The sequence below is a fragment of the Puma concolor genome, chromosome C2 (assembly GCF_028749965.1).
Source record: "Puma concolor isolate L17-30 chromosome C2, mPumCon1.1.hap2, whole genome shotgun sequence".
Taxonomy (NCBI): Eukaryota; Metazoa; Chordata; class Mammalia; order Carnivora; family Felidae; genus Puma; species Puma concolor.
In genome coordinates this window covers 50,870,167-50,894,126 of record NC_141675.1, presented here as the reverse complement: position 1 = coordinate 50,894,126, position 23,960 = coordinate 50,870,167, and the positions used below count along the sequence as shown (strand labels likewise).

Below are 23,960 nucleotides of genomic sequence, written 5' to 3'. Positions count from 1 at the left end.
GTTGATAGGGAAGCTGAAGGTTGGGGAAGTCTGTCTGATGCTAGTAATGTAGATGAAAGTTTTTTCTATGTATGAAGTGGTTGAGTATTTTTTAAAGAAAAAGTGATAATGTAATGAGTTAAAAATGGTATCTATCTGTTTTAATAGGCATATTCATTTTTTTCTGAGCTTCAGAGGGGGCCTGTCTAGCTAACATGTTCTTTTCTTACCATCATGTTTCATTTAGCATGGCTGTGGAGACCATATTACTCCAAAGATTGAGTCGAAATAAAGTGATAAAAATGTAGCAATTTGTAAATGTATTGGACTCATTTTAAATATTCATCAGTGAGACCACGAATTCCTTAAAAGCCACAGTGCCTTCTTTTTCGTGAAAAGGTAGCCTGTTATTTTGTTCAAAAGAGCCAACTACTCCCTGGTGACTAGCACGGCCAGTCTCTCACCCTCAGGTTCTTCACCGGCAAAATGAGGACAATGAGGTGCATGTCATAGGATTTTAAGGATATTTAATGAAAGAATGGATGTGCAAAGAAGAAAGGATTTCACACGTGTTTATCCATACTTATCTCTCTCCTCTTCCTCCTCCAGTGCCCCAGTGCTGGGTATACCCAGAGGATACTAACCGTATACGTTTGTTGAATGACCGGCTGAATGACTCGAGGCCAGACTAGTTTCCTCGTTTGTAACGCCAATGACTTGGAAAGCGTGACGGCACCTGTGAAGTGGAATGGCAATAAAGTTTTGCTCATTAAAAAAAGCACCCACGAAACTACAAATCCCGTCCTTCTTTAGGAAGCCGGCTAGCCAAGGGGCTGGCCAGCAATACGGAAGTCTGGCCCTCTTGCCCAATCACGCCGGGAAACGTACATAGCGGTGGCCAATCCTGGGGAAGTTTGCTCCCGCTCCGCGCCGAGTCCCGCCTCCGCGTTTAGCGCTGACGGGTCGTTAGTGGATAAGGCGACCGCGGAGGCGGTGCCAGCGGCGTCAGCCAGCTCGGCTTTCCAGGCTCCAGGCTCGGCTCCACCATGGCTCCCAAAGGCGGCTCCAAGCAGCAGTCTGAGGAGGACCTGCTCCTGCAGGATTTCAGCCGCAACCTCTCGGCCAAGTCCTCCGCGCTCTTCTTTGGGAACGCCTTCATCGTGTCCGCCATCCCCATCTGTGAGCGCCGGGAACTGGCGGGCCGGGCAGGCCGTCAGCGGGTCGGGCTGGGCGGGGACGTGGCAGGGCCCGGCGGACTGGCGGGAGTGAGTGCTGGGGCATTTAGCCCGCGGCTGTTTCCAGCTCTCCCAGAGCACGGGGAAGGCGTGTAGCCTCTGTGGGCCTCAGTGTTCTCGTCGGGGACGGGGCTGGGCGGCATCACAGGAAAGTCCCTTGTGAACCCACTCCCAGAGATTGTGATTCATTAGTTCTGGGATGGCGGCCCCTAATCTGGAAACGACCGGATTAAGATTTTGTGCTACATGCGTATGTGACCTGCTCTGTTCCCCCCCCCCCCACACAGTTGTTTATCGTTACGAGCTTTAAAACTTTATCGTTAATTATTTTGGAAAAACTAACGAATTAGGCGAGAGTCAGATTCCCATTAACCTTCGACCCGAGAATTGTAGCTTTAGGTGAAACACTTCACGCTGCTGAACGTCGTTTGCCTAATTTGGTGAGAGAGTTTGGACCAAAGCCAAGAGCCCGCGCTCTAAATGGTTTAAACTTTTTAATGCTATTAGGTCATTTCTAGAATTCTCACTTGGATGAAAGAACTTTGCATACTTGGGCAAAGTTGGTTCCATAGCTCAGGGTTCCCGGATTTGAATCTCCTGTCTCTCCTCCTGCTTGCACGTTTGTTAGGCAGTTAAATCGAGATTTATTTTCTTTCGGCCTTTTAAATCCCACCGTGACTTTAACGTTACGTGGAGCTCTGTGCCTCCTTGATTTCATATAGCCACGTCAGCATGTCAACTATGGCTTGGGACTGCACGTGGTGTTTTGGAACAGCTGTATACTTAGTATAGTAATACCCTGCTGATTGAAACGGGAAGTGTGAATTGTGATTTTTGTTTGTTTGTTTTTGCTCCTGAGTTTATTCTCATTTCAGAAGAAGGAGAAATCTCATTTGGACTAGTAATGGGAAGGTTCTGTTTTTAAAGTTTTCTGAGCTGGGAAAGTTTGAGACTGTAACTTTATCACTTCTAAAGATCCACATATACTGACCGTATTGGATTTCCTAACCTGGACTGTATTTTATAGGCTTAACTGTAATTAATTGAGCAGGCCTTTGTAGCTGGGTGGTAATGTTTTGTTCCTTTTTGTACCCCCTCCCTTCTATCTTCATTCAGGGTTATATTGGCGAATATGGCATATGGATCTTATTCAGTCTGCCGTTCTCTATAGTGTGATGACCCTAGTAAGCACTTATTTGGTAGCCTTTGCATACAAAAATGTGAAATTTGTTCTCAAGCACAAGTAAGTATATTTCTCAAGTTGAAGTATATATTACATGTTGCACTTTTATATAGAAGAATATCTTAAAGACCATTTGTATGTCTTGTTTTCAAGAAGTTTCAATTTGAGCTGAATATGCTGGGGGGAAGGCATACTAATGCTATAAAGAATTATTAACTAAGTGAAGCAGAGACCATGCTTCTGACATTGTTACGCAAGTAGGTTTTGAGGGAGACATTCGAACAGTTAAGCACTAGCCTTAATCATGGGATTTATCAGAAAAACAGGAGCAACTGGGTGACTCACTTGTTTAAATGTGTGACTCTTAACATAGGCTCAGGTCGTGATCTTGCCGTCATGAGACTGAGACCCATATCAGGCTCTGCTCAGCAGAACCTGCTTGGGATTCTCTCCTCCATGCCCCTCTCCCTCTCTCTGCCCCTTCCTCATGCATGTGCACCCTCTCTCTCTCTCTCAAAATAAGTAAATAAACTTCATCAGAAAAACAAACCACCAAGTAAGTAAGTTAACATTTCTGAAGCCAAATGGAGTTCTTTCTGCAAAGAATAGTTCTGAGTTCTCCATGTACTACTTTTGGACATGAAAGAAATGGTCTTTTTTTTTTTTTTTTTTTAAACTCTGACAGATTTAATGCTAATTACAGTTTTTCTTCTAAGTGTGTGAAAATGTAAAAGAGTCTCCTATCTCCTCTATCTTAGGATGACACATAATACGAATTCTAAGTTTGTTGTCCGTATGTTAGGCTTGGGGTGACAAGGAATAGAAACCTGTTTAGAGGATCTTAATTAACAGGGATTTATTGTAAGAAGCCCAGAAATGGTCTCAGTGGCTGAAAGTGGCTTCAAGAGCTTTTCTGCTGCTGTTCCGGACCCATAGGAGCTCAAGTTGGTGTGACTGCCTTTCTGCTAGACCAGCAGAGTGATCCTCTTTGTCATCTTTCTGCTTGGCAGCCCTCTTCACCAACTGCCATTCCAGTTTCAGCCCACCTTGGACTCTGCTGTCCTGGGCTGTCTTTCTCGTGAGGTGTGGCCGTCTGTGGATAGCGAAGGCCTCAGACCTGGGCACCCTGTATGACCCATGCTTTGTGATGTCCTTGGAATTCGGTTCTTTGAGACCTGACATCTTTTGACTTGTTTTGGGTATTATTTTTCATTAACCTTTTTGGAATTAAAATTAATGGTCTTTTTACCTTCTCATTTCTGCTTTAAGCTTCTTAAGGGCCACTGCCATGTCTTTTATGTCCCTTACAACAGTTAACGGTACATTTAGCTCAGTAAAATTTCAATGACTTACTGACTTGATTTCATAGGTTCTCTCATAGTGGAATTGTTTTCTTTAATTGTAGTTTTGATTTAATATTAAATCCTGCCACTCACATTGAAACTCCTACAGATTTACAAGGTGCATCAAAGCTCAAAGACCCAGGAAGAGGCAGAGTATGGGTAGCTGTTCGTAGGAGAGGGAAGATAGCTTATGTGTTGACAATCTGGATTCCAGTCCCAGTTGTTTTTTTTTGTTTGTTTTTGTTTTTTTGTTTTTTAACTTTATTTCTTTATTTTTGAGAGAGAGGAGCAGAGAGGGAAAGAGAGAATCCCAAGCAGGTTCCTTGCCGCCCGCCGGTGTGGAGCCGGACACGGGGCTTGATCTCACAAACTGCAAGATCCTGACAGCCGAAATCAAGAGTCTGATGCTTAACTGGCTGAGCCACCCAGGTGCCCCCCAGTTCTGCTGTTTTTAAATATCTAGCCTTCTGCACACATTTCATCTTTTTAGTCGTTGGATTCCTGAGATGTAAAATGGGGATACTAATGGTGCCTCATAGATGGTGAGGATTAAATATGATAACACGGATAATATGTTGAGTATATAGTGTTGAGCACATAACAAATGTTTATGTGCAGTGTCAGAGACATTGAGGGTGAGAGCCTGTAGGAATTTTTTTTGAGTGGAATGACTTAAAAAAAATGTTTGCAAAGATGTTTTTCTTTAAGAAATTAAATAGATGGGGGGCGCCTGGGCGGCTCAGTCGGTTGGGCGTCCAACTTCGACTCATGATCTCACGGTTCTTGGGTTCGAGACCCTGTCAGCCTTGCTGACAGCTCGGAGTCGAGCCTACTTCTGATTCTGTGTCTCCCTCTCCCTCTGCCCCTCCCCTGCTCATGCTCTGTCTCTCAAAAATAAATAAATGTAAACAAAAAATTAAGAAAAAATTAAATAGATGGTATTTTTCTTTTTTTCTGGAGAGGTTCTAAAATAGATAAAAAATAATAGAAGGAAAACAGTTGATGTTGCAGATCCTCTCATTTGGCTGATTGCTGGGCCACTGGAGTGACCCTCGTTTTGTTTCAGAGCATTCAGTGCTGTGTGGGATTTATTTTTTAAGAGCCCTAAGAGAATAGAGCTTCTTCTTGAGTTATAATAAACCTGACAGGTTGTTATATGTTTGTTAGGTGAATATAGAAGAGAAATTAACTGGTTTATCTGGTTTGGTCTCTTTGAGATGATTTGTCCTATGGACAGATGATCTGTCCTAAAGACACTTGGAGGTAGCTAACTCTTTTGCAAATAGTTTGTTCCTGTGTCCTAGCATCCTGATGGTCTGTGTGTGTGTGTACACACATACTTGTGTGTATTTTTTTCTTTCTGTTCATCTCAGAAAGGTTTCTGCTGTAAACCACATCCATTTCTTATCAGCTGGCCTTAGAAAAAGTGGTCTTATGTGAAGTTCAAGAAACACTTGAAGTTGGTTTGCTAAAGAGGTTCAGAGATCAGAGTCTCTGCCCTTAGGAGCAGGACTTTTACATAATGAATCAAGTGAAGTAGGGAATTTGTGTTTAATTTGTATCCCAGAAGCCCTGTGGTTAAAGAAATGTTGAGAACTATTGCCTTGAATTGATCTTGGGCTTTCTTTTCAGGGAGCCATCCTAATTTCTCCACGTCTTTCCTTGATACACTGACCAGAACTAAATATAGCACAGTAACAAGGGATTAATTAATTGAACATAGAGTGGACAGATTTCTATGTTCCACATCCTGTTGCTTTTAATACATCTCAGTATCATGTTGAACATTTTCATAGTGGGACTGTTGGTATATTTTGCTTATATCAGTTCTTCTATATTTATGGCTAACCAGTGTCTCCTATATTATCAAAAATATACCATATTGAATTTACATGTCATAAACTTTGGCAGGCTTTTTGCATTTTATCATAGGTTAAATTTTATCCTCTCTTTCACTAGCAATCTCATAAAGTTCACCTTAAAGATTTTCTGATGAATATACATTTTAATTTTTTGTTTGACTTGTCCCTGAAGATTCTGATCTGATATTTAAAAAAAATTTTTTTTAATATTTATTTTTTGCAAGAGAAAGCGCATGAGTAGGGAGGGGCAGAGAAAGAGGGAGAGAGAGAATCCCAAGCAGGTTCTGCACTGATAGTGCAGAGCCCAATTGGGACTTGAACTCACAAACCATGAGATCATGACCTGAACTGAAATCAAGAGTCCATCACTCAACTGACTGAGCCACCCAAGCACCCCTGATCTGATCTTTTGAATACCACTTCTAGCCTTTTCTGGCTGATAATATATTATCTTTTGATACAACCAGTGGTTCATTTAATTACAAGTGCTATGGTTAATCCCTCATGTGGTATCATTTTTAGTGAAATTAGACTCTGGAGTGGAGTTAAAAGCATTACTTTAATATGTTACAGGTGTTATTTCCCTAATTCTCCTTTGTTTTTTTTTAAGCCTAGTTTTATTTACTGGAATTGAAATGGTATATCATTTGCTAATACCTTACCAAATTTATTTGTTGAACAAATAAATTTAACAAACAAAATGGGGTTACAATAATTTATAAATGCATTTGACTTGTTTACCCATTTAAATACCTAAACTTTGGAAAATTATACCCCCCCCTTTTTTTTTTCGAGAGCAAGAGAGTGTGCAAGCAAGGGGAGGGGCGAGAGGGGGAGGGAGAGAATCTTAAGTAGGCCCTACTCTGTGCACAGCCCTACACAGGGCTCCATCCCACAACCCTGGGATCATGATAGAAATCATGAGTTGGACACTCAACTGACTGAGCCACCCAAGAGCCCTGGAAAATACCCTTTTAAGCAGAATTCAAAACATATATCTAATAAACTATATTTCAGAAGTTCTTGAATTCTATTATATTTGGCTATTATAATAAAATACTTGAATTCTATTATAATATTTGTCTATTATAATAAAATAAACTTGGAATTTTCTGTCAAGATTATTTCTTGAAATGTAAAGTATCATGTAGTTGCCAATATAAAATATGAGTACAGAGTGTTTCAGATAGTGTGATGTTCATTCCTGGAGCATGTGGAAACATTTTTTCTTTTATTTTCTAGAGTAGCACAGAAGAGGGAGGATGCAGTTTCCAAAGAAGTGACTCGAAAACTTTCTGAAGCTGATAATAGAAAGATGTCTCGAAAGGAAAAGGATGAAAGGTTTGACTTCTAAAATGTTGGTGATAGTCAAAACTGGGGATACTTTGTAAAAAATAAGTGTTGGTTTCTGCCTAGAGAATGTGGATAATGGAATTGCTGGAGGTTAAACGTTGATATTGTAGAAGATATAATGGAATGACAGTTACTGACATTTTGAATTTTTACTACCACCAGATGCTTTTATTTGTGTTCCGTACAGCTCATTTAAAGAACCATGTGAGGTAGGGCTGTTATTTCCATTTTACATTTGAGGAAACAGGTACAGAAAGCTTGGGTAATTTGCACAAGGTCATAGATTAATTAGTGTGTGGTCAGTCTGTAACAAGAACACGGGCAGTGTGGCTTGAGACTTTGTACTTGTAACTGCTCTCCTGGAGTTTAGGAGCTTGCAGAACTTCATCCGGTGTTGGCTCTGCCACTTGACAGCTGTGAGACCTTGAGCACATCGCCTCACCCCTCTGGGTCTGAAGAGTTTACATTGTATTGTGTGTTAGCATTTTTAGGTGGTGGTATTTCCGTTCCTGAGCTTCCCTAGGGACATCCAGTTCTTGGTTATCTGCATTGGTTGGGAAAGAGAGAACTCTGTTTGTCTCCTGTTGCCCAAATCTGTGCCACATTTGTTAGCCCTTACCCCTCAAATTTTCCTGCCAACTGCTCTTAGAAGGCTTAATAGTCTAATAGCTGAGTAGCAGAAGTCTCTGAATGGTTGAATAAACTTGTGCCTAAGAGTTGTTACATGGGCTTAATACAGTCACAAGTTGAGGTGGTTTTCATAGATCTTAAATTTTAGTGTCTGCAAAGTGCTTTGTGAAATGGAATTTTTAACCCACCTTGCTCCAGAAAGACCTTGTGGAGACTTGCAATATTAAAGTGCATATGAAACAAAACAGTACAATTTTGAAAGATCAGAAACTATTTAAAAGTAAAGATGGGTGAATAAGGACCTCGGAGTTAGTTACAGCAGTTGAGCATTGAACTTCGCTCTGAGCTTCCAAGTGTCAGGGTTAGTGTCCGAGGTCCTACACTTTCATTTTCTGATGAGAAGCAGCATGTAAGTCCTTCTGAAAAGAGACTTTCTTGGCACTGAATCTTGGAAGGACTTTATCAAGTCGATCCTTATTTAAGGGACGCTGAGTAACTTAAACGAATAATGTCTTTTACAGTGGTTTTGAAAAGCCACTAAAACGTTATAGAAATGCTTATCTCTAGATCCTTTGTAAAAATTGAAGGGTACAATATATATGTGTGTTTTTAATCATTTATTTTAAGTAATCGCTACACCCAACATGGGGCTTGAACTCACAACCCCGAGATCAAGAGTTGAATGCTCTATTGACTGAGCCAGCCATGTGCCCTCTGAAGGGTACAATATTAAAATAGTGACAATGAAGGCCTTTTTTCAGGGAGCAGCTTTAATTTGGTCTGGCTGCATAGCTTTCTGATTGTAAATTTTTGCATAGCGTTAGAGGTTAGAGAATCTAGGATTTTTTTTTTTTTTAATCTTTTTACTGAATTTATAGTATTTATTAGAAAAGTGGTTCTTAAATTGGAGTATACATCATAGTTACCTATTTTCAAAGTGCTTGTTACAGTTCTGTACGTTTTAGGTGATGAATTATATCAGAGGTGGCAAATGGGTCTCCTCTTGCCTGATTTGGTCTGGCATGTGTTCTTGATCCTGGGATATGTCTCAGAATTTTTCTCAGCATGGTAGTCAGGTAGTCACTATGAGCAAAGAAGAGTTGGAAGTGGAAATGAAATATTTTTGCCTTTCGCTGGATCAGATATTTCAAAGTAGAATGAAGGGTAGGTTTTGTGGATACATAAAATGCAGTGTCAGAGGATTATAAAGTTTCTGTTCCTGTCATCAGTGGAAATTTGTGCTGTTACTATTCATCTCTTAGAAACCACAGTGGATAAAATTGTACCCAGGTCTCTACTCAGAATTGACGCTGATACCTGGGACTAAGGCTCTCACTAAGATCTAGTGTTTTTCAAAAAAAAAAAAAAAAGCTAGCATTTTTCTCCCTCAAAAGTAAGTTGTTTCAAGAGAAGGCCTATTAGCACCTCTTTGCCTAAGATGTGTATGCCTCAAAGCTACCATCTACAGTCACTTGGAATGGGTACTCCATGCCACTTTGAAACTGCTTTGCCATCCATTCAAGGTTGGAGATCAGCTGAGGAGAATCAGAGGTTCATTGACATTTATCCCAGGATGTGAGTGTTATTTTTTTCTTGGTCTGTCATTTAGCATGTGATGATAACGGTTCTTGAGTTCTCAGTCTTCCTCTTGTAGGAAGTGTTCCTTGGAAAAATGAGTCTTTGGGAGTGCTCTCCCAAACTAGATTTCTTACCAGTGAAGTTTTGGGAGAACTATTGCTGATGACAGCATTTGAGGGTCTTCATTTTTTTCCTAAATGAACCAGGATATGGATGGGGTAGAAAAAGTTCTGAAGGCTGTCCAAGACAATCCTGTGTATACACTGATATACAGTGCATATTGGTCATGCCTGGTCGTTTTGGGAGCAGGGGCAACCTGAAGGATTGAGCCCTTTCTTTCATCCAGACTGTTTTTGAAGATGGTTTTGAGTCAGGGCGTGGCAGGGAGGTAGGGAGAGGTGCTCTGATAGAGGTCGGATAATCTAAGCAACCATAGTGAAGGCATGCTAGTAACCTATTTAAGGAACCTGTCTTTTTTGGGTCTTATGCCACAGTCTTGAAAACAGGCAATTGTTCGAGTGTTTTCTAGAATTAAACCACGTTGGGCCTTTGCATCTTTCTGAGGTGGTGTTTTCTTTGATCATTGTTAAAATGGTATAATGTATTTCCTCCCAGTTCCAAGTCCTATATATTTTTAAACTTACATTTAAACTTCTCTGAAATCAGGAAGTGTATTAGAGTTGATGGCTGTGCGTTTAATGTAGTGTCTTTCACTTCTCCCAAACTTAAATAGAAGTTTTATTAGGTTGACTCTATCCATAGAATTAAGGAACTATGGCATTTATGTTTGAGACCACAAACTTCTTGTGATAAAGATAGTTTATCTCATTTAACTCCTTTACTGTCAAGCTTGTTGACTTTGTATTAGAACATTTGGTGAATAAAATGTAGGAGTTGCCAGGGACATTAGCCATAGTGCTGTCCTTAGGATTGGTGGAGGGGATCATCTGGCCCCGGAATAGTATATATCTTTTGGGAGGGTAAAGCGTCAGTGGTGATGGCTTTCAGCCTTTTTGATAATGATCCACAGTAAAATACTTTATCTTTTGACCAAATACACTCAAACATGCACATATGCAAATATTTCAAAAAATGATAATTATCTAAGATAATTATCTAATTATCCATATACTTGATATTTTTCTATTTTTTTTTTAATGTGGGTCTCAGCCCACTCAGTTGTTGTCCCTGAGTGTTGAATCCACCCTGTTGATTTCACATCCTACTAGTTACAGCCTATCCTTTTAAAAATTGCTTTACAAAGTTAACTAACCAGGTGGAATAAACGCTCCCTTATTCACAGGCCACCTGGAATTTCCTGCTGCCTGTGTGAAGAAGTAAACAAAAAGGTTGATAAAATTTTAGTAAATTAATAAACTATAATAAAGTGGATTAAATAAAAAAATTTAAAAATCCTCCTAATGATCAAGCAGATTACTTGTTTGAATTATCTAAAGGTGGCTAACGGCATTTGCAAAGAAGTCGGCTTCTGTGAGCCACAGCTGGTTGTAATATTGAAGGCTGAAATCTGTAGGCTATTGAGAGTCTCAAGCCAGCAAACAGCCAGGAAAGCTTCATCTGGCTACTGATCATGGAGTTTGTTTTAGGTGAGGACCTAGAGAAAGATGTCTCTTTAGGCTGTTGATGAAACCAGGTCAATTATAATTAATCTGTCCCTTCCTGCAAAGCTCTGACTGCCTGGGAGAAAAGGTAATACACCCAGCAGCTATTTTCATTAAGAGTAAAATACCTTTTTCAATAGGAAAAGGGGCACAGTGCTGATTAAATTAAATATTAAAAACACATTCTGTTCAGAATGCTTAAGGAAAAACTTACAGTGAACTAGAGCCATGTGGCATATAAAATATTATAATACATATTTATAAACTTGATTTGTTTGTCTGCAGAATCTTGTGGAAGAAGAATGAAGTTGCCGATTATGAAGCTACAACATTTTCCATCTTCTATAACAACACTCTATTCCTGGTCTTGGTCATTGTTGCCTCCTTCTTTATATTGAAGAACTTCAACCCCACAGTGTATCCTTTTAAAGGTTGCTTAGCATTTTTCGAAGTCTAGAAGCAGTAGTTCCTTTTGGTTTTGATTTGCCTGAGTATTTTACTATAAAGAAAAACTGTCTAGGGAATCGGTCCACTAAATAGCTCGAACTCATGAGATTGTGACCTCAGCCGAGACCGAGTCAGATGCTTAACCGACTGAACCACCCAGGCGCCCCAACAGGTGGAGTTTTTGATGTAATAAAACAGCAGACACTTCCAACTTGAATCTTCTGGGAATACTAGAGTGGTTTTCCCCGAACAGTCCAGTTCTGTGACTGAGAGTAGCTCTGAACTTTCACAGCCTCTTTGCTTTCACACGCCAGCTGTAGCCAAAACACTGCTGGGCGGGGGAGACTTCTTATTCCTTTGCTCTTGGGGGGAACAAGGATAAGTTTCTTCTGCCTGCTCATATTCTTTGATTAGCTCTTCTCCTTTAGGTTTAATGGAATTCAGATGTTTTCTTTGTGATCATGTGTTCTAGGTTTCTGGCTCAAGTGTTTTCTTTTTAAAATTGGGACACATTTCCTGTGAATGCTCTTCATTCTTTATAGTCTTCTGTAAATTGTATTTGCAGACAATGGGACTGCACATCATTGTCATTTCATAGTGTCAGGAGGGAAACTGCATTCCATAGAGATGGGCTCTTTTTGTTTTGTTGAACTGCTTTTGGGCTTTTAATTTTTCCTTAACATTAAATTTTTACAGGAACTATATTTTGTCCATAAGTGCTTCATCAGGCCTCATCGCCCTTCTGTCTACTGGCTCCAAGTAGACCATGTCCGCTTTGCCCCCTGGCTTCATATCTACGGGTGGCCTGTGGTATATGGAAAAGTAGCAGGGTGGTCAGAGTGAGAGAGGCACAAGATGTTTTTATAGTCTGCAGTTTGAGGGTTTGAAAAACCCAACAAAATGTAATTCAGTATTTGTGTATTGGCTGTTTTTTGACAGATTGTTGAAATTAAAGGAATTGGAAAGGAAACTCCGAGTACCAGGACATTTATTAAAAGGTAAAAAGTGTCATGCAGTGTGCTGTAATCACAAGAGGAGAAAATAACTTGTTTCCTTGATCTGTCAGAGGTCACAGTAACCTGGACTGAGCTGTTATTTATAATAGTAGCAAGAAGTTAATAACTGGTTCTCTGTGTTCTAACCACAATATTACAACTTTTTTTGAACCATAAATATCAGAATGAATCCTTTCCCCTGGGGATTGAACAGAAGCCTCATGTTTACCAGTCTCTGAATTTGTGATTTGAAATAACTCAAAGTTAAAAACAAGGTGTCTCCAACTTGGGGAAGAGAAACTTGTGGAAAAATTTGTTTGTTTGCTTCTTTCTTTCTGTCTTTCTGTCTTTCTGTCTTTCTGTCTTTCTGTCTCTCTGTCTCTCTGTCTCTCTCTGTCTCTCTCTGTCTCTCTCTCTCTCTCTGTCTCTCTCTGTCTCTCTCTCTTTCTCTCTCTCTCTCTCTTTCTTTCTCTCTCTCTCTCTCTCTCTCTTTCTCTCTTTCTCGCTCTTTTTCTCTCTCTCTTTCTCTCTCTCTTTCTCTCTCTCTTTATCTCTCTCTTTCTCTCTCTCTTTCTCTCTCTCTTTCTCTTTCTCTCTTTCTCCCTCTCTGTCTTTCTTACAGAAGAAAGACAGCCAAGGCAATAGGCTAAAAATAGTGGACAGGCATACGAGGGTAGTCCTGTGGGATTAAAGCATATACTGTTCACTGTATAGTTTTGGTCTTGGGTGGCCAGGGAGGTCAGCTCAACACTACCATGTTGGTTTGACTTGTTAAGAGACTGGAGTCATTGTGTTCCTTGACTAGGGTCTCACACCACTAGAGGAATGTTCAGTAGAGAACTACTTTCCTGAATATTGATGTGTGAAAGGCCAAAGTAATATTTATGGTCTTAGTTCCAGAATTCTAAGAACTCTCCAAGGAATTGCGGTGGTTTTAGTGCTTGTCAGCATTTTTCCATTAGGACCTTGATAAATTTGACCCCTTGGTCCACAGGTTCCTATCGATTATGAGCAGAACCTCTTCACATTAACCTCTTCACCCCTGGGTCTAGCCAAGAGCAGTCTCTTGCACTTTTTAACCAGTGTGTGCAGGGATAATTACAATTTTTCTGGTGTGTGCCATGATTTGAAGAAGTTTGGGAAGCTTTTTAACCTGTAATACTTAAAAGGTTATGGAATCACAAGTGATACAGGTTCATATTCTTATAACTTTGACCACACCCAGTAATTTCAAAAGAACAGTACTTCAAAAGAAATACCCTATCCCTAATTTCTAACCTTGCTTTTAATCTTTAGTTTCCATTTCTAAGTTTAAGGTGAATGTTGTAAATATTTGCTGTTTTGTTATAACTTTATAGAAAAGTGTTCCTCAGAAGTTCATCTTCTGTGTTATTGGATATTTTTGGTAGGCCCACATCTAAGAACTTGGAAGGAGGACAGGGGTAGGAGCACATTTGCTTAGTGACTTACATCATCATTGTCTTCATTGAGGATTATATTTCCTCATTGCTTCTAGAAGTTTGCAATTTATTTTTCTTTGGTGCATTATTATCCATAGTACGGTCACTGGATAATATGGAACGAACAGGGAAGTTGCCAGAGAGTCATTTGCAAAGTAGTGAAAGACGTAGGAGGTTTATTTTTCTTACTATGCTAACTTTTCTTGTAGATAAATAAGGGGTCAGTAGTTTGGTGGCATGGAATTTGTGTACTAAATGCATTTGCTTATTTGACAAACCATCAGGGTCTCCTATCAGCTGGGTCAAGTATTTTTTTTTTCTTTAATTGCTGGTAGAGAATTGCCACTAGATGTCAGTGTCTGTGTAGACGGGGGGGAAAATTGCCACCATTCTTACAATCCGTGTGCCATACTTACAGTAGGGTGGTGAAAAAGGGCATCGGCTTAATATTCTTAATAGAACGTTTCTTGAGTTCATAAACTGAGTAATTTGTAGAAAAGCATATAAGCAAAATTTGGTTTTGTCTTGAATTTTACCTATAGCATTTTTTGGTTCTGATAATGATTTCTAACTTTCTGTACTGTTAAATTTCTATGCATAAGTTTGTAAGGTATATACTCACATTGCCAATTTTCGTTCAGGATTTACTGTACAAGTACGTTACTCTTGGGAATTACAGAACTTTTCCTCATCTCTAAAATGGCTGTGTGGCACATAGAATCATGATGGGCTGTATCTGGTTTAGTTCATAAAAACCTGCTGTAGAATTTGTATTTTAAAAGACCCCATGTCCAATACCAGTAAAATAAAAAGGATTCTGCTGTAATTGAGATTAAAATCGATTAGATAGCCCCTCCCCCTACACTCCTTGTGGTAAGTAGAGGCTTAAAATATTGGTTCATTTTACATTTTCCTATTTTTAGTTTCTCATTTACAACTTAATAAAAATCTTAGCTAGAAATTATTCTTATAAGCCAGTAAAAATCTACCGGTTGTCCTCTTTGGTAAATTATTGTAAATTGGAAAGAATAATGTACAAGGTTTGAAGTTAACCAGAATACGGAGGTTGGATTCACACCCAGAATTCTTGTGAAAGGTTTTATTGGTCAAGTATGATTAAACTTTGCTTTTTAAAATTTATATTTTCCCTTGACATCTTTGAGAGCCATATGAATAAGTACATAATCTTTATTACATTATTCGACATTACTGTTTAAATTTTTCACACATGTAAAAGTGCATCTTTGTAGTTCCTGAGATAGTAATTAAATGTCTGTGCGGCAGTGACGGGCATAGTGTGGTTCTATTACAGAGCAGCATGTCAGGCCTCTGCCAGCATGTGCCTGCCGTGTTGTCCTGCCCACCCAATTTCTGTGTTTTCAGCATGCATGCCAGTCACTGCTGTTTCTGGAGACACAAAGGATGCGGAGACCTAGACCGATAGAGAACTAATCTACAGATCTATCTATTTAGGCTCTAGGGGATTATCTCCTACCTCTTGGGACTCTCAGGCAGGGGAATTAATTGAAGATTAGGGTTTTTTGGGTGGTTTGTTTAGATTTTCATGGATGTGGTTAGAGACTAACTTCTCATTGGCTCTTATGAGTGTTCATTGCATCTCTTCTCTCACTTTTGCCTCTTTTTAATGGATTCTGAATTCAGATTCTTGCTCAAGCTTTTTTTAACTTAAAATTTTCCCTACAGAATTTTTCATAAAATTCATCCTTAAAAGAGCACAGGACTGGAACACTGAATACTTGGGTTTTAGGCCTGGTTTCCTCATTTGCCAGGGAGTTGTGGCCTGGAAGCTGGCTGGAGTGAGGCTCTGACATCTGCTGACAGATGGTGCACTATTGATGAAGTGACAGTTCTTAAAGTGGGCAGCCAGGCACACAGCGTCTAGTTTGCATTTCCGCTGGCTGAGATTTCAGTATGCAGATGACTGCTAGCCAGGTTACCCTTCGGAATGGTATGTTCTCTGCCAAGACATTCTTTCCAGAAAAGAATATGGGGGTGCATGGAAATTTTTCTTAAGGATATAACTGACATTTCTAATGTATATTTACCATGGCAGACGATTTGTCGGTCAGAAAACTAATGGCTAAGCAATAATGTTTGTATTTGGTTTTAATTGCAGGTGTTTTTAAAAGAGTTTGAGAAGCTTTAGCTTTAGTGCAGAGTATTTCTTAAATCCAATGAGAGATGATATTGTTAGCAGTTAATCATTTTCTTCATTAATAAGAGGAAAAATTTTGGATTGTTATTGAAATCTTTTAATCCTGTTTCTGTTGGGTATCATTGAGTGCTGCTTACTTGCCAACATAATTTTTATTCAGATGATTCTTCCTATCTTATGGAGGTGGATATATATATACACACACATATATACACACACGCGCACTTATAATGAAAGATCAGAGAAAAACTAATTGAGATTAAGTGCACAAAATGCTTTTATTACTCTAAGCAAAGAAGTTAAATTGCAGTTCCAATTAGCCAACTTCAGCTCATTTATGCATATAGTAGTTCACTGGATTGAATACACAATGAACAACTGAAAGATGATCCATTTCCATCATTAATCTGGTACTCCTGGGCAAAAACCCAACTGTTTCCTTATTAGAATACAGGTAGTAGTAACAAAAAAGAAAATTCATTGGTATTTCACACTAACGCTGTAAGATTTAGAACTTAATCATGAAATACATATTTGGAAATGGTGGCAGAAAATAGCATTTTAAGCTGATGGTATAATCTTTAAACGTCAAAGTGATTTCTATACGGGGTACTGGCTAGCCAGAAAATTAGAATTTTGTACATGCTCGTGTGTCCAAATAGAGAGCTAGGATCCCACCCCCCCAAAGTTTTCCTTCCTTACAGGTACACACAATATAGTCTCACAATTTTTCTCAAGTGACATACTCATGAGGGTAGGTAACCAGTAATGGCAGGGTTAGACTTCTGCTTCTGTGTGCAACAAGGCTAGGCCCCTTTAATCCATGCAGAGAGCTTCCATGCATTTAGTTTAGTGCATATATAATGTGGTTTATAGAATGAGGAAATTCTTTAACATTTGTTTTTCACTAGGCAAGTTAATTCACCCAGCATATTCTGAGTAGTGATAGCATTTTTCACAAAGTCCATGACTCACTTTCATGATGACTGCTCAAAAACAAGCATTATATTGTAAAATCCCAGTGCTAATTAAACAGCAAACACTTGCCTTTGTGGATATTTTACAGGTTTACTTACAAAACTGAGCATTTGTGTATTTATTTTTAAAGCTCAAATATTTAAACTTGCAGAAGCTGTGCCTACAAGCAGTCAGAAGTATAAAGCAGGTTTTAATAAAATGTAGTCAAAAGTGAACACTTCAGTTGCATATACATTACATTTTATTCAAAGCTAAGCTTCCATAGCAGTGTAATCCTCCCTTTCGTAAATTAGCCATCCTGTCTCAAGTTAAAGATTGGGTGTTCATCCTTTAATTATCTCTGTATGTGAATGGACAGAACGTTAATAGAATCTTAATAGAGACGCTTTGGGTCAGTTACAATACAGGGTCGTTGTTGGGGCCAGGCAACAGTGAATATTTTTAAAAGGTAATGAAAGCAAATACCTAGGAATTTTAGTTTTGTTTAATGACAAGTGAGACAACCTTTGATAACCTTCATGTGAAAATGGGAAAAAAAAAAAGGTAAAATTGTTTGTTCTCCCAAGTAAGACTTCTGAGTGGATGTAGCCTCCTCTTTCTGATGCAATCCACATTGCATCTGTGGATTTTATTCATTTGAAAAAATAGATCTGTACAGCCTACTTTAAGTTACTAAATGCCTGAAGGCACTAGGTCTTCCCCTCATATCCTTCCTATGGCGTAAGCATGAGGCGTACAGAGCAATGCAAGAACAGGTGACTCCAGTCCAAGGTAAGAAAATAGAATGGATTTTCTTGGTTGTGAGTTTTCAGATGTGCTCGTTATTCAGGTGCACAGTGGTAGCGACAGCAGGTACCTCAGAATCCAGGAATACTAGAGGTTGAGCAGCAGGCTGCTAAGTGACTCAAAAGACTGGCTAGTAACACCATTCTGTACCAGTGTAGACCGCAGTTTTAACCATGCAGGTCCTATGGCTCACGCACTGCTTTATGATCTATAGTCCTTTTTGCTGTAGGGCTTGTTTCGCAATATATTATCAATCTCATTTACCACGTGTGATGTCATCTTTGGGAGAACCTAGAGCATGAGAAGTACAAAGGATACGGTTGGTTAGTACCTGATCATTTGTTCTTTGTGCTTAATATTAAGCAAAGTCGTCTAGACTTACGTACATTTATAAACCACAACTAGAATGTAAGGTCCCTGGCAGACTGTAAGCTCCTTGAGGTCAGGGACCTTGTTTTTTTCTGTCACTGAATCTCCTAGGATAAGAGTGCTTGGCTTATAGTTGGTGCTTCTAAGTATTGCTTAACTGAATAAAGGCATGCTGTGTAAATGAAATACACATGGAAATACGAGTCACATGATTTTAGATTTTCTAATGGCCACATAAAAGTGAAAAGAAACATGTGAAGTTCATAGTTTTACCCCATTTTATCTAAAACATTTCAACATGTAGTTGGTATAGAAAATTAAGATGCTGTACATTTTTTAAGTACGAAGTCTTTCAAATCCAGTACATGTAACACTTAAAGCACATCTGCATTCTGACAAGCTGGTTTTGTGCACTAAAAAGCCACGTGTGGCTAGAGGCTAGGGTTGTGGACAGCACAGATCTAGAGACTGAGAGAGATTTTTTGCCACTGGTGGTCACAACCCTGGTGAAGGATGGGCGGGGTTAACAGGCATCCCGCGTAGATGGAATGGCTCATGAGAGAGAAGTCTGTGAGATGAAGAAAGTGTAGAGTGGGTGGTGATGGTAGGGATAGGAAAGGGGAGATTGGGATAAACAGCGTGGAAGCCCTCAAATGCCACTTTTTGGAGTTGGGACTTGATTCTGTGGCCAGTGGGGAACCTCTCAGGACTTCTGAGCTGGGAGTGACCCTGTCAGGCACCTGGAGGTAGTTTGAAGGAGATTGAAAGGGAATGCAGATGCTAGAAATTTCTTGCTGCTGGAGCCAGAGATGATAAAAGCATGAACTAACGGGTGGCAGTGAAGTAGAAAAAGACTGGATCAGAAGGACATTTTGTAGGATGATGATGGTTTTAACACTAGAAGGATAGAGGTGTAGATTATGGAGACAGAGAGCCACAGGAGTGGTTTGGAGTACGAGAAGTTTGAAGTAGGTGGTGTTGAGTTTAAGGTGTCTAGGGGAGATCCACAGAGGCATAGCTCTGTAGGCAGCCGAGTGCAGCTGTGGGTTAGTGCTGGCAGGAGGATTGGAGTTGAGGGTTTGTGAGTCATTTGTGTAGACATGCTGACTGAAGCCCTGGGAGAGGATGAGATCACCCAAGGCTAGCGTTTATCATGAGAGGGGGACCAAGGGCACACATTACACCATAAGAAGAGGGACAAAGGCAGACTTTTTCACAGGAATAGACTGACCCTGTGTGGAGACTCTGGCAAAATACAAGCATGATGGCCAGTTCTGAGGTTTCGGCCTCACCCTTCCTCTGCTGCAATCATGCTGGCCCGGGTGACCTTGTCTCCACTCAAGTGCTGTTCTCAAAATCCTTAGGGTTTGGCAGAAGAGTAGAGCTACTCCGCCTAAGAAACTAGTTCTGGTTAACATTTTCCTATCTGAAGCTAAAGGGAGAGTTTCATTTCCCACCAGCTTTGGAACCTCAGAATTGAAACTAGTGTGTTCTTTCAAACGAGACGACAATAAAGAGACCCAAATCTAGAAACTAGATTTGTGGGAAGTTTTGTCTAAAATATAATGGGTTAGCCATGTGAGGAAAAAAAAATTCTTCATTACACCAAAATAAATTTCAGATAGAGATTTAAACATTAAAAAAAGAAACCATAAAAGTACTTGAATAAAACATGAAAAAATGTATATATAGCCTTGTAAGACTTAAAATTTTTAAGAGAAGCCATACCTCCAGAATTTTATGTGAAGTCGCCCGATTTTTTAATGTTGGCAACTGTTGTAAAACATTTTCATCCACTACAGATGACACAAACATCCCACAGGCTACCAGTTTGGCAACCTTGCTGTTCTACTGACTGGAATAATTGGTGGATTGAGGATACCAAGGAAGGAGAGCAGTGAGGGGAGATGAGCCCTGGATGTGAAGGGCCTGCCTGCTGAGAAGCCTGGATTTCTCTGAGGAGGTGATGGGGAGCCTCAGAAGGGAGAACATTGCTTCCCTCCACCTTCTAGGTGGAAGTGGGGCGGATGGGGGCCTGTGCTGGTGATGGCTGCCTGCCTGCAGCTGTGGTTTATCCTCTCCAGTCGGCCATTTATTGAGGCTCTGACTTGTATGTGCCTCCAGTTTATGCGTGGCTGAGGCACATTCCATCCCTTAGAGCAGCTGGCTTCTCGTGCCCGTTAGAACTTTCCTTTAACCACTGTTGGCAGTGCACACTTCCTGTCCTGCCGCCAATCCCACCACGGCTGGGTGCCCCCAGCTGCCCAGTCACAACGGGTGGAAGTTTGCTGGGCTGGCCGGAGTTGGGAGTGGAAAGGGGGAGGGGATGATGGAGCCTCCAAGGTAGCAGCCTCCCAGCTTGGGTAGCATCCCGATTACCTTACCTTTTGAGCATCTCTTACCGCATCCTGCTATCAGCCTGAGCCTTGCTAGGGAGGAAATGCTTTGAGAAGATGACGGACGCCAGAGTTTTCGTCTGAAACACATCTTTTGCTACCCGGAGTACTCCCACAGCCCAGCAGTTACCTCTTTTTCCCGTTCCCAGGCAGTATTAACTCCCCCTGGGATGGCAGTGGTCACTATTTGCATGATAGGAATCTCAGTTCCTCCCTTTTCTGGCTGAGCCATCAGCAAGTCATGTCTGTGTCCAAAGCCTGTGGAATCCATCCACTTCACCTCTATAGCCGCCATCCTAGCTAATCCAAGCCAGCATCTCTCATCACCTGGACAACTGCCTTTGCCTTTCTTCATTCCACTTTCTACAAAGCAGCCAGGACAGTCTTTAAAAATTCGAATAACAGCATGTCCTTAAAACGCTCCGAAGGATTTGTTGCACATACAACAAAACTAACCTTTTTAGTGTCCTTTGAAATCCATCTCCTGCCTGACTCCACTTTAATGCATCCACTGTCCCTTTTGCTCACTACATGTTGGCCACGTTAGCCTTAGGCTGGCAGTTCCTGGAAAAAGCCAAGTTCCTAATGATCTCCAGGCCTTCGCACTGTTCTCCACTGTGTCTGGAATGCTCTTGCTTGGGTTTTTCATATGCTGCGTTCTCCTCTTTTGGACTTCAGGATACACCTATCCCAGAGGGGCCTTTGGCACAAACATTATCTGAAGTAGACCCACCCATTTCTCAGTCTCTGTTACAGATCCCTCTTTAGTTACCTAATAGTCCTCACATTTTGAAATTATTTCATGTTTATTATGTGCTTCTCCCACTGGAATGTAAACTCCTTAAAGCCTGGACAATATCTTTGTCTGTTATGGTGTCTCCAGTGCCTGGTGCATAGTAGGCTCTCAAAGATCTGAATGAACTAAGGGATAGATTGATTTTTTTTTTTTTTTTTTTATCTGAGTCACTCTTAGCCAGCCCGTGATCTCATGAGGGCAGAGGCCAGTTCTTTGCTCAGTACCTTCCATGCCTAGCGTGGTGCCAAACATACAATACATACTAAATAACTGTTAATGGAATTGAAATCATTGCATTTCAGTTGTGTACAGACTGTTCCTCTATTTCCTCCTTGTCACCGTGTAGTCTTGTCTTTTCCCAGAACATCAGTGAAAATAAGGTAGGGGTGACTTTCATAAGAAGGAGCATTCCCCATACGGGATGGAACCCCATAGAATTCTGGGAGGAGTTGGGGGGCTGGAGAGGTTCTTCATAGCAGGGGCAGCTGCACAGCCCTAAGAAAGTGATGATGGGAAGGAGGTTGGCACCATTTATCTCCCAGCATATTCTGGGCTATTTGCCAAAAGGGTTTTTAAAAAATGTTTTAAGTTTAATCAAGTTTGTTCACACCACCATGGGTTTCCTTTTGGAAGGGTTAACGGGGCTTGTTTCAGGGATGGGCAGGCAGGGGAGACCTTTCTGTTCCCCAGTGAGCAGTAGGAAAATAGACAACCATACCTGCTGTGGCAGGTGCTGGCTGTGGCAAGAGTAGTGGGCAGGGTCCTTAGGACCCTCAGGGCTGAGCGTGGGGCAGGCTCAGGACTGAGGTATGGCCTTTGGGGCACGGGATGGTCACAGCAGCCATTAACATCACCCTCTCCACAGAGCCCCCAGGAACATCTCTCTCCCACTTTCCTCTCACTACCAATGCAGGCTCCTACCAAATCCAATCCACTTCTTCCCCAGGGAAGGTGGTTAGTCCTGAATTTGCTGCTAGAAAGATGTGATCCTGGAAATCCAAAATAGAATTTTGAGCCTATATCCTCTTAAAATGTGGGAAACGTTCATTCAACAGGTATTTGATTGTTGACTAAGAGACAACGTATGCTAGGAACTGGAAAATCGGTGGAGATGCCAGAAAGTCTCTGACCTCCGGGAGCTCACAGTCCAGTGGGGAGACAGGTAATCCTACTACATGATCACAAATACTGTGGTGGGGAGGAGGAATACAGGATGCTATGGGAGCAGAAAGGGGTGGGGGGCTTGGCACAACGTAGATTGGCAACTATTTGGGGAAAGGAGTAATGCATAATTTCAGGTAGGTTATTGAGCAGGTTTTTATGGTCAGGCTTGGGAATTCAGTCGCCCAGTGTAACATTGCTTGGGTCTTGGAATGCACTGTCCCACATACCATCCTGAAGAATGTGCTTTGACAGTATCGCCTGTTCATAAGAAGACACCCCTGGATCCATGTCCTGTAAAAGTTCTGTTGCTTCTTGGGCCTTTGTGTACCCCCCTTATCCTAAGCACCCCCCCCCACACCCCCCAGCTAGAAACAGATGGCCTTTCCCTCTATTAGAGGCCTTCATGCAGCTGTGACACAATAAAGGACAGAGGTGGAAAGAGATGGGACACTGCCTGGGGACATCTTCAACGGACCATGATAGTCTCTGGAGTTTACCGGAAAGGGCTGTAGTACTTGCCTGAATGGCACCGAGGTTTTCAATGAGTTGTTCAGGAGTGGATGATCCCAGGAGCACGGAACTCACACCCTCATTTCTCAGGCACCAAGCTGGGAAGAAAGAACACTTGGTCAGGATGTCAAAACACTTCTGCTTCTCGATTAGCTTATAAACACCACCTGTAACGCCAGTTGTTGCAACCAAAACTTTTGGGGGAGGACAGACCGTGCTTTCCAGGATTAAATACCTCAGCAGCAACAGCTGTCATGGAGAGGGTTTAGTACAATCTCTGCATTTGAGCTGAGGGCTTAGGGCTTGTACATTTTCTACATGAGTAGAAATGGCTGGGATATCCAATCCGGCTGTCCACGCCAGGAACACACTCTTGCTCCTGAAAACACCAGATCCTGCTTCCTGGCAGATCCCTGCGTTTCCGTTTCCATCTTGGCGCACAGTCTCCTGTCTTTCCATCTTACTCGTGCTCTTTTTTCTCATCTGTTATGTAGAGTCCTGTAGACCCTGGGTGTCTTCTTCCTTTGTTTCCTTCTACCTGTCAAACTTCTCTGGATCTCCCTAGTCTAAGATTCAACCTATGTTGATGATCTGCTTCTCACCAACCTTCCACCTCCTCCTCTGCATCTCTAGCAACCTCCGCCCTTAAACCCTCTAGCCCCTGTCCCCTCTCTCAGCAGATGACCTGGTATCCTACTTTATGTAGAAAAGTCTGTTCTGTGGGATATTCTTCAGTAACCTACAAGCACATATATATATATATATATACCCTCTGTTTTCAGATGAGGTGTCTGGTTTCTGTCCAAGACCAAAGTCTGCCCTGGATCTGACTCCTTTTGCCTTTTCTTAGACTTGTTTCATTATTGTTTCTGGCTTTCTCTCCTGAATCTTAAGTCTCTTACTGTCTTCTTCCTCTTTATCAAATTTGTCCCATTCTAAAATTAGCCTCCTCTAACCCTTCATAACTTGACTAGCTACTGCCTCACCCTTTTCCCCGTAAGCTTCTAAAAGGCATATAAAATGCCTTCCTTGCCTCCTAGTCCCCTTCTTGTGTCAGAAGCCAAGTTCCCTGGGAACCTCCTTGTGGTTACAGTAGAT

The 23,960-nt window shown here is 41.1% G+C and overlaps 2 protein-coding genes across 6 annotated transcripts in view; one reads left to right on the top strand and one right to left on the bottom strand.

The window, feature by feature from the left end:
* The first annotated feature begins 971 nt into the window (after positions 1 to 971).
* Positions 972 to 12,202, top strand: SSR3 (signal sequence receptor subunit 3). The gene is made up of 5 exons (XM_025912910.2): positions 972 to 1,158; positions 2,331 to 2,457; positions 6,845 to 6,943; positions 11,071 to 11,202; positions 11,929 to 12,202. The coding sequence occupies exons 1-5, from the start codon at positions 1,026 to 1,028 to the stop codon at positions 11,993 to 11,995; spliced, it is 558 nt and encodes a 185-aa protein (XP_025768695.1). The 5' UTR covers positions 972 to 1,025; the 3' UTR covers positions 11,996 to 12,202.
* A 3,914-nt stretch (positions 12,203 to 16,116) lies between these two features.
* The window catches only part of KCNAB1 (potassium voltage-gated channel subfamily A regulatory beta subunit 1), a 415,847-nt gene continuing 408,003 nt past the window's right edge, over positions 16,117 to 23,960 (bottom strand). For all 5 annotated transcript variants that reach the window (XM_025912884.2, XM_025912881.2, XM_025912882.2 and 2 more), the window contains 2 exons: positions 22,872 to 22,960; positions 16,117 to 17,918 (listed from right to left, as the gene is read on the bottom strand). In XM_025912884.2, the coding sequence (XP_025768669.2) occupies positions 17,829 to 17,918; positions 22,872 to 22,960 (179 nt within the window). In that variant the 3' untranslated portion in view covers positions 16,117 to 17,828. The remainder of the gene's footprint in view (positions 17,919 to 22,871; positions 22,961 to 23,960) is intronic.